Genomic DNA, 11,416 nt, shown 5'->3' with positions numbered 1-11,416 from the left:
GGCAGACTAGGCCATCTTATGCTATATATGCAGCTAGAGACATGAGCTCTGGGGGTACTGGTTAGTTTCTATTGTTGTTCTGCCTACAGGGATGTAGACCCCTTCAGCTCCTTGGGGACTTTCTCTAGCTCCTCCAATGATGGCCCTGTGTTCCATCAAATAGATGACTGTGAGCATCCACTTCTTTGTTTGCCAGGTATTGGAATAGCCTCACAAGAGACAGCTATATCAGGAAAGTATGTGTTCTTTTATGATATTGGAGACCACTGTGACTTGTAAAAGCTTTACCACATTGAATACATTCATAGGGTTTCTTTCCAGTATGTGTTCTTTTATGACTTTGGAGACTACTGAGTTGTGCAAAGGCTTTACCACATTGATTACATTCATAGGGTTTCTCTCCAGTATGTGTTCTTTTATGACGTTGGAGACTACTGAGTCGTGCAAAGGCTTTACCACATTGATTACATTCATAGGGTTTCTCTCCAGTATGTGTTCTTTTATGACTTTGGAGACTACTGAGTTGTGCAAAGGCTTTACCACATTGATTACATTCATAGGGTTTCTCTCCAGTATGTGTTCTTTTATGACGTTGGAGACTACTGAGTCGTGCAAAGGCTTTACCACATTGATTACATTCATAGGGTTTCTCTCCAGTATGTGTTCTTTTATGACTTTGGAGACTACTGAGTTGTACAAAGGCTTTACCACATTGATTACATTCATAGGGTTTCTCTCCAGTATGTGTTCTTTTATGACATTGGAGATAAATGTATTGTGAGAAGGCTTTACCACAATGATTACATTCATAGGGTTTCTCTCCAGTATGTGTTCTTTTATGACGTTGGAGACCACTGTGATTTGTAAAAGCTTTACCACATTGAATACATTCATAGGGTTTCTCTCCAGTATGTGTTCTTTTATGATATTGGAGACCACTGTGACTTGTAAAAGCTTTACCACATTGAATACATTCATAGGGTTTCTCTCCAGCATGTGTTATTTTATGATATTGGAGACCAAGGTGACTTGAAAAAGCTTTACTACGTTGATTAAATTCATATGGTTTCTCTCCAGTATGTGTTCCTTTATGGCATTGGAGATGACTGCATTTTTTCAAGGCTTGACCACATTGATGACATTCATAAGGTTTCTCTCCAGTATGTGTTCTTTTATGAGATTGGAGAACATTGTGACCTGTAAAGGCTTTACTACATTGATTACATTTATAGGGTTTCTCCCCAGTATGTGTTCTTTTATGACTATTTAAACTACTGAGTTGTGCAAAGGCTTTACCACATTGATGACATTCATAGGGTTTCTCTCCAGTATGTGTTCTTTTATGACGATTTAAACTTTTGAGTTGTGCAAAGTCTTTACCACATTGATTACATTCATAAGATTTCTCTCCAGTACGTGTTCTTTTATGACCTTGGAGATGACTGCATTTTTTAAAGGCTTGACCACATTGATGACATTCATAAGGTTTCTCTCCAGTATAGGTTCTTTTATGATATTGAAGATGACTTGGTGTTGGAAAGGCTTTACCACATTGGTTATGTTCATGTGTTTTCTCTCTAATTTGTCTTCTTTTATGACTTTGGAGATGACTAGGACATGAAAAAGCTTTAGAACGTTCATTACATTCATAGAGTTTCTCTCCACTATGATTACTTACATACCTGCAATGAAAATTGGCACATGTGATATGTTTACTACATTAATTTCCCTGTTCAATCATTTCATCAAGATGAATAAAGTTTACAAATTGGTCTAATGATAAAGATGTACCAGATCATCTGGTTTTATCACTTTATATGTTCATGGTGTTCTCCCTCATTATGGGTTGTTTTGCATCTTTCGAGATATCTGTGATAGTTATTACATGGCTGACATTTATAACATCCTTTTAGACGGGATATTTATATGATGTATTTCATCTATATGAGGAAAATGGAACAACCCAGAGCTTTATAACACTAATTGCTTTCATAAATTTTCCTGTAGCGTGAATTGTACCACATTTGAATGTAAACCAGGACAAACAAAAGAATTTTCAAATTCCTAGTACCCATAAAGATTTTCTACAGTGTGAGCTTGGGGAAGTTCCCAGTAAAATTAGAAAAGCCAATTCATTGCAAACTTTTATCATACTCAGAATATCTACCAAAGATAGAATCTGACAATTTTCTCACAGTTCTGGGATAGAAAGCGGTACATTGCTTCTTTCAATATCCCTATGCTCACATGGCTTTCATCAATTGTGACACATGATATATATATATTAATAGAAGAGTAACAGATGAAAGGTTTCCACACTGCATTCACACTGTTTGACTTTTTGTTCCTCATAGACCTGTAATATATGAACTAAGGTTTCTCCTATGACAACGCTCTTGACTCTCATAAACTGTACCCTAAACAAATGATCAATTTCACTATAAAGATATGAGTATCACCAACTTTCCCATGGATTATTTGCTTATCGGAAGGTTTTGCATATATATTTATTACTATTCGATGTGCAATATCTAAGTCTTGTAAGTCTATACACATTGTCAGATCAGTATAGCTCTAGTAGAGGTACAAATTGAATAAAGGTATCCCTTAAGGCAATGTTTCCTCGTCTTTTTTTTTTTTTAAAAAAAAGAATGCTTTGATAGATAAATAAGATAACTATATCTAGGCAGTACATTTTTTTAAGAATAGTATAATTAGGGCTGCCGTGATGGCTCAGTGGTAAAGAGCACAGACTGCTCTTCCGAAGGTCCTGAGATCAAATTCCGGCAACCACATGGTGGTTCATAACCATCTGTAACAAAATTTGATGCCCTTTTCTGGAGTATCTGCGGACAGCTACAGTGTACTTATATACAATAAATTAATAAATATTTTAAAAATATTGTAACTATAGTTACACTTCAAGTATTGACATTTTACACTCCTGCTTTGATTTAGAGCGTCCATATCATAGTAAAATTTCCTTAGAGGCATAATTGCATAAGCTTTCACGTGAAAATTACCTTTCATTTCTTCTTGAACTTTGACAATGTCTTTCAATATGATGGTTTTCCCAAGTGTAGCCTAAAAGACAATACCAGAATAATGAATGATACAGTATTGGAAATAAGGCAAAATTCAAGGTACTGTGAATTTTCACATCACTGGACACTATTTATTCAGCTCAGTCTTCCTTGTTCTCAATTGAAATAACAAAGCCCCATCAGTAACCAAGAGACATGTCTCCCCACTATTTTGAAAAGCAAAAGAAAATTCACAGTCATACCTATAACAGTGAGGTTCCAGTAGGTCTCCAGCATCACATCTTTGTAGAGACTCTTCTGGGAAGGATCCAGGAAATTCCACTCTTCCCCAGTGAAGTTCACATGCACATCATCATAAGTCACTGCATCCTAAAATATCCCATACATGTGTACATCACAAAGCATGGTACTGACATCACTGTAAAGTAAATGTACGCTTCCTTGACCATATATTCATGCAATTCTGGTGCTTCCTCCACTGACTTCCTGACACAGAAGTTATAATGTAAGTACCATAACATTTTAAAGGAAATTGAGTTGAAGTTTCACCTGTAATGCTTATGAACATTTTAAATAAATAGGGTAAAGACTTTCGAGAGGAATTCCAATTGAGAGGGAGATGTACGGTGAAATAGATCAACACTACTGAGGACACATCCCAGAAATTGTAAGAAGAATCACTAATGAGAAAAATCATGGACAAGCAGGGTGTATTTGTTCATGTCTTTAATCCCAGAGTCACGGGCAGGTATACGTCATTGAGCTGGATCCCTGTCTGTTCTATGTAACACATTCCAGGACAGCAGAGGTTACATACTAAGACCCTTACTCCACTGCAAATATCAACCACAGATACAAAAATGATAGAAAGAACTCAGTTGTTTACCACAGTTCCTCCAAAGAAGTATACATTCCCTGCACTTCTGTACTCATCTAGCAGAAACAGGAAGTGTTACGCTTTAAACTGCAACATTACTAAAACTTTACTAGCAATCAAGGCACATTTAATGGACCAATGGACAGATGAAAATATTATTAATATAAGTGTAGAACATAAAAAGCAGCATAAGGCAGGAGAGAGCGATAGATAACTCAGCCATGGAAATCTCTTGCTGGTCTTCCAGATAACAGTTGTCAATTACTAGCATTCAGGGGACACATGGCTTTATGAACAGGAGTTCTGAATCCACCTTCCAACAACACTAAGGATATGGCACACATGATATTCATATTCACACACACAGGCAAAACACTCCTATTTATTTAAAAATTTCAAAACAAACACAAGAGTTTGGGGAAACATCAACACCCAGAATACAATGACTCTGAACCCTCAGGCAGTATTGATGTCATGAGCATATGCCATCCTAAAAAATAGACTATAATCTATGTGCCCATGGAGCACATAGGGGGCCCCAACCCCACTCAAAGGAGAAACAGAGGAGATTGGGAGGAGGGAATCTGTGAGGGCATGGACCTAGAGTAGGGACAGTGATCAGGGTGATAATGAATATCTAAATTATAGGATAAACAAAAAAAAAAAGGAAAGAAAGAAAAAGGAAAATTTTGAGTGTATATACACTTTCATCTTCCCCAAGATGAATCTAGAAAGTCTCCTGAACTGTTCAAATGTCTAAAGTCTCTGCTGACACTCAAGACAGTATCTTGACAGCCACATCAGAAAGCAAAGTTGCAAAATCAAACAGCAAGTTATATCTTTCCTACATAAACTGGCACTGAATACTCCTTTCCATTCCAGTCAATAGGAATGTGCACATAGGAAGAGAAGATTGGACAAAGGCAAGAAAAACAGCAGGGCAAACACCAAATCCAATAGCTTTGTCTCAAACGCATTGGACTTCAATTCCTAAAGGCATAGATGGTGCTCTTTCTGTAACTTCTCATATATCTCTCAGTTTGGGTACTTCATCTCCCTGTAAGCATCTCTCCATGGCAGATTTCTCAATGTGTTAGTTTTCTCTACAACCTGTGGTCACCAAATGCAACTCAAGCATCAACCTCACCACTTAAAGGCAAGGAACTCTCACAGAGTCTTCCCTGGGATCCTGACTCTGTCAAAAGATGGCTGGAGTGGTGCTAAACTGAAACCATAGAGAAAGAATCTATGACCATGCTATTTTCATCTTTCAGTTTCCAGAAGTGGCACAATGTGGATGATCCTGTGACATTTGGTTTCTAAATTAATGGACCCTGCCTCGCTTGGACCACATTTGCAGCAGGTTTTGTTTAAGGTTCCATCCTGGGATGAGGAAACATGTTGAATACTCCTCCCATTAATTTAAAACATACAAGCAGGAGGAAGTGCTACACTTAGGGTACCTTCATAGGCATATACACACAAGGGCACTTGCTCCACTAAGTTCATATCCACTTTATTTATAAAAGTTAGAAACAGGAAAGAAGGCAGCTGTTCCTCAACTGAAATGTGGACACAAAAAACCATGTTTCATTTACAAAATGGGATGCTATTCAAATATAAAAAACAAGGACATCATGAATTTTTTAGAGAAATGGGTACAATTAGAAACTAATATCTGGAATGAGGTAACTGAATAATAACCATAAGTACAGGATACCCACACTGCACTTCATAGACCTAAAGACAGTAAACAAGACAAGGCACAAATGAGCATGGTTGAATCTCACTCAGAAGGGGGTATGAAAGAGACAGAAGAGGCAGGTAGAAGGGAGAAAACTGGATGGGACTGTAGTCAAGAAAGAAGGGGAGTGTTAGGAACAGGTTTGGTAAGAGACAAGAGAATGCCAGAAAGCCAGGAAAATGAAAAGAAATCAGCAGATGCTGGGAGGGTTAGGGTGGAGGCATCTGTCGAATGTGCCTGAGAATATGCATGGAAGGGCACAAATGCGGCTAGGGAGGTGATCTTAGCTTAGATATATAGCATTGAGTTATGGACCAAGAACAGGTGACATCTCGCAGTCAGGCAGAACCAGCAGTGAAGTGTTCAGTACACTAAGAAAACCAAATACCTTTCCTCCCAAAATTTGTTCTGCTGCAAGTAAGGCAGGCACAAATTTGAAACAGACTGAGGGAATGGCCAAACTATACCCTGCCCAACTGGTAACCCATCCCATGGGCAAGCACCAAGGCTGGCATTACTGAGGATAATTTGTTATACTTGCAGATAGTAGCTTAGCATCATTGTCCTTTGAGAATCTCCATCCAGCATCTGAGTGAAACATGCAGAGACCCACAACCTAACATTGGACAGGGCGCAGGGAGTATTTTAAAAGAGTTGGGGAAAGAATTGAGGGCCTCTGAAAGAATAGGAAGGCCATGAGGAGACCCTCAGAGTCAACTAACCTGGAACCTAGGAGACTCTCAGAGATGGAGCCACCAACCAAAGAGCACACGCAGGCTGGGACGGAGGCCCCTACCATCCAGAGCGGGACATATCCCTTAAGCTGTTCCAGTCTGTGCAAGCTGTTTCCCTTACTGGACTGCCTTGTCTGACCTCAGTGGGAAAGGATGTGTCTAACCCTGCAGAGACTTAACCCTACAGAGACTTGACATGCCATAGTTGGGGGATACTCAAGTGGTTCCCACCCTCTCTGGGAGGATAAAAGGGAGTCAGTGATGAGGGACTGTGGAAGGTGGAATGGGATGGGTGTACCGATATGAATGTAACTTGAATAAAGAAATAGGAAGATTGAACAAATAATTATCAATAGAATAAAAATATACAAATCAGGCAATAATTTTTACTCAATACTCAATATCTCAGGGCATAAGCAAAGTACAAAAGTTTTTTGTTTTTTGGCCAAAATATCACACAAATAACCTCTTCCTAAAGTTTTCAGTCCATTTTCCACTGAAATAGTATGACCTCAAATTCGTGTGGCTGCATTACTGTCAACACTCCAATCTTCCAGACCCTATGGGAAGAACCAATTAAGCTCCACGTACAGCTTTCTATGACCTTTGCCATCTCAATTTCTGATATTTTCCATATTCCTTCAAAAGAGACCATAGATTCTGTCCAGCAGCAAAATCAGCTTTTGAAACAATTGCTGTTGTTGTTGTTATTGTTGTTGCTCTACCTTGCAACTCTGCTGATGTGATTGTTTTCCTCTGAGCAGAAGCATCTCAGGTAATAAATGTTTTACATGGTTCTGTCAGATCACAGCCCACCATACTGGGAGCTCAGACTAGAAACTGAAGCTAGAAAATGAAGGCAAAAACATTTGACAAACACTACTTCCTGCTTTGCTTTCTTGCTTGGTCACTCTCTCATGCTCTGTAGCCTCCCTGAGCCTTGGAGCAGGCTGATCCAGACTTTGACCTTGCTGCCACTAAGAAGGAGATTACTTAGAATCTTACTCAGGGTTTCTATTCCTAAACAAACACCATGACAAAGAAGCAAGTTGGAGAGGAAAGGGTTTATTTGACTTACACATTAAACGAACATTAAAGAGGAATTTTAGGAAACAAGAGTTCTGTTTGTGGCTCAGTGCTGGGCTCAGGGAGACTGCAGCTCCCTTTCACCAGATGATACCAACCAACCTTGGGAGGAAAGCCAGCAACGTAAGGGAAACACTGTTGAGCCTTCTTGGTAGCCAGCACATCGCCATCAGTGGCAAAGTAGAGAAAAGCCACAGTTGTATTAGGACAGGTTCTCTAGGTAAACATATCTCAAATCAGAATGAATTTCTTTATGGATATAGAAAGGAAATTTAATAGATTGTCTCTCTAATGTCTAATATAGAAAGGCTCTCAGCCAAGGTAACTTAGAAAAATCAAGGACGGGTTATCTCATGTTGCAGAATATTACAGCTGATATTCACTATGTACCAGAATTCTGAAGAAATAAGTACTTAGAACTTGCACTAAGAAAACCCACATCTGTTTAGTGAAAGGACATAGAAGAACCAACCAGAGTGGTCAGAACTCCTGTTTTGTCAACTGCTGAAACCCTGAGTCACATGACTCCATTGTGCCTATATGACCTCTCTCAAAAAGGGATAATCTTAAATAAGCCCATTTAATGCTTTCTTACTTTACAATTACTTTTATTTTTGAAAGTGTAATATAATCTCATCTTTTCTATTTTCTAAACCAACCCATATATCCCTGCTTGCTCTCTTTCAAATTCATTACCTCTCTTTTCATGTGTTATTTTATACATATATGTATATTCCCTAAAAATATAAACACAGCCTGCACAATCTGTATAATATTATTTATATGTCTGGCTGGCAACCAACTGGCAAAAGCACATTTTCTTAACATAGAATTAAAGCACATAAACATACTGGTTATAGCCAGGCGTGGTGGTACACGTCTTTAATCCCAGCACTCGGGAGGCAGAGGCAGGCAGATTTTCTGGGTACGAGGCCAGTCTGGTCTGAGTGAGTTCCAGGACACACAGGGCTATACAGAGAAACCCTGTCTCGAAAAATAAATAAATAAATAAATAAATAAATAAATACATAAATACATAAATACATAAAAGCAAAATAGGACTGCTTTCAATACAAGTCCTCCAGCCAGCCAATCTTCACAGTAGAGCTGGTCTCTACCACTAAGGCATGCTGGACAGTGCCACTTTTACCTTGAGGATGATAGGAGACCCATGCTTCAAGTATCAGGGAATGACTCCCAGTTAAAGGACATTTCTACACTGCCACCACTGCAGACACAAATGAACCCCTATTCCTTTGCTGGTCTCCCCACTTTTCTCCAAGGCCTAGGAACAAGCACTGAAATGTCTTTAAACTGTGATGCAGTGACTGGAGAAATGGTTTGTTGTAAGAGAACTTCCTGCTCTTCTGGAGGTACCAAGTTTCATTCCCAGAACCCACAACCAAGCAATTCACAGCTCCCTACAACTCTGGCTGCAGAAGCTCTGAGGGCATCTGCACTCTGAGTGTCACACACAGATACAAATCAATAAAAAGTAAATCCTAAAGAGGAAATCAGACTAAAGCAATCTGCTCTCACTGAATTTGCTACAAAAGATTTACAAGCAGATCTTTGGGAAGACAGGAGAGAGAAAAGAAAGGGGACTAGGGTGAAGGAGAAGAACGGATACCCTAGCTCACTTCCAAGAGCAGGATGCTGAACCTAGTATTTTTCATTGAGTCTAGTCCTGACTGTGTAGGACTACAAAGACAAATATTTTAAACGAAAGAATAATAGTGTAGTCCCCCACCCCACCCCCTGCCCAGGCGAAGCCTAATAGCAAATGCTTTGTTCAAGCAAGGGGAAAGGATGTAATGACATAGCTTAATTTAAAAGCTCTCTGAACACCAGCCTCTGACACAAGTATTTTAAAATATGTACCTTGATGTTAAAATTCTGAGCAAAGGAAATGTAGTCATCGGTTCACTACTGCTACACATGTGTGTCTCCTTCTCCAGCTACCTTTTGTGAGTCCAGCTGGATGAACAAAGCCTACGGAGCTGAAAACATGAAACTCTAAATTCTGTTGGGGAGGTAAAGAAAATGATGTAAGTGAGGCTTTCCCAAGCTGTGGACAGCTGTGGTCTCTGGACTCACTCAGCCTCTTCCAATCCTGCTTCAATTTTCAACCCAAACTGCTTCCTTCTCGCAGTCCCTCTTCCCCAGGATCTGGAGAACTCGCTGCATAGCCACGCAATACAATGACTATGCAGTCCCGTTCCAGGTTAAGGGCACAGCAGCTGATCATACTGTCAACAGGCACCATACAGGTAGCCCAGAAGAGGCCACCAAAGACCTTTTGGACCTCAAAGAGACCATTCTCCACATCCCTCTACAGCGCTGCTCTGTGGCAAGTAGTAGGCACTGCCAGGCCTCCCAAGATGGGATGGGCACCCCTGCCTAAGCAGCTTGGGGTCCCTGGATCTGCTCTATATGTTGGCTCAGAAGCCACAGCTGCCCCCGCCGGGCTTCCGGAACAAGTTGGAGAGGTCCACGCAGGGAGAGCCATCACTCCGGGGCCGCAGAGCTCTCAGGGGTCCCCGGCTCGAAGCCGCCACAGACTCTGCAGCCGAAGTTGACCTCTCCGAGGATAGGAGCAAAGAACCTGAAACCCTGCGAGGGAAATGGGAACAGACAGGAGCGTTCCCAAAAAAGCCCCAAGGTGGCCAAGCAGCCTCTCCCTAGAGCAGGGAACAAAGGGCTTCTGTGTCGGGCACTGCTGGTCCGGCTGCGTCCGGCTTTGGGGGACCAGAAACTTTTCCCAGGTGTGGGCGCAGGCGGAGGGCACTGGGTATCGGGCACCTGGTGCGGAAGCCTACCGGGTGCCCAGGGCGCAGCGCGATCCCCGCGACCCTAAGCCTCCCGCCCGGCGCGGGCTGCGCTACCGCTCACCTCCTCGACGGCCGCCACGGAGTTCTGGCACTGGGCGGTGCGCGTGGTGAAGCTAGAGGCCGTGGGCGCCATGTAGTCCTCAAGGGTCTCGGCCACGTATTCCGACACAGGGATCTGGTCCGGCATCGCCAGGGCTCCAGGGCGCCAGGGCGCGGACTGCGGGCGCCTCAGTCGCCCAGGGCGCGGGGTCGGACCCCACAGCCGCTCGGGGACTTGAACAAAGGGAAGCGCGGGAGCGGAAGTCGCCGCGGGGCGCGGGAGCCACCGCTGGAGGCCCGGGGCAGCAGGGGAGCGCGCAGTCCGCAGCTCTGCCCGCTGTGCTCCGGGAGCTGCAGCTACCGAGTCCTCTGCAAAGGAGCCCAGACGCGGGCGCGCAGTCAGCGAGAACTGGGAGCCACCAAGCCGCTAAACAGGACGCCTCCCGCGGAAAGGGGAGGGCCCGGCTGGGGAGGGCGCGGAGTCCCGCCCGGCGGGGCGGGGCGCAGGCCTGGCCGCCAATCGGGTCGCCCGCCTCTAACGCGCCGCCAGGAAGCAGAGGCCTGGGCAAGGAGGGCTATGTGCGCTCAGGGCCTGTCAGTGGCTGTGGGCTGCTGCGTTGCATCTGCCTTCCGGACATGCTGGAGTTCGAGGGCACGCCCTCTCATGAGCTGCGGTTCCCGGCTCCCACCCCGCACCCGCCATTACCTCTAGCAACATTGCCCAGAGGGCGTGGAGTGGAACCGGGGACACTGCTTCCCGGCTGGAAGGGAGCCCACCCTTTTGCTCCCCAATCCCACCTTTAGCCTCAGAACCCCCTGAATTCCCCACCAGAACCTCAGGAAAGGGCCAGTGAGACAGTGTGGGTAGCTCGCCCCCTACAAGACAGTGAAATCCTCCAGGGCACTTTAGAGGGACAAGATGTAGGGACAGTTAGTTGGGGATGCAATGATAGGGACCATGTTCTGTCTGTGGTCCTTCTCACAGCCTTAAGAAGCCAGGGATAAAGGATAAAGGCAGGTGTTTTGCATAGGGAGTTGACCATGGTACAAGCCGAATGGGA

General features: G+C 43.1%; 1 protein-coding gene across 1 annotated transcript; it reads right to left on the bottom strand.

The window, feature by feature from the left end:
* Positions 1–277: 277 nt before the first annotated feature.
* Gm40881 (predicted gene, 40881) lies at positions 278–10,805 on the bottom strand (the record flags this gene model as incomplete). The annotated part of the gene is made up of 5 exons (XM_017315288.2): positions 10,378–10,805; positions 3,287–3,413; positions 3,024–3,084; positions 2,181–2,356; positions 278–1,722 (listed from the first exon to the last, which is right to left on the bottom strand). Coding segments are annotated over exons 1-5 (1,935 nt in total), but the record flags the coding sequence as incomplete, so codon positions are not given.
* Between the last annotated feature and the right edge of the window lie 611 nt (positions 10,806–11,416).

Source organism: Mus musculus, chromosome 12 (assembly GCF_000001635.26).
Source record: "Mus musculus strain C57BL/6J chromosome 12, GRCm38.p6 C57BL/6J".
In the NCBI taxonomy this organism is placed as follows: domain Eukaryota; kingdom Metazoa; phylum Chordata; class Mammalia; order Rodentia; family Muridae; genus Mus; species Mus musculus.
Note: the sequence above shows the minus strand (reverse complement) of the source record. Positions and strands in the feature narration are given on the sequence as shown.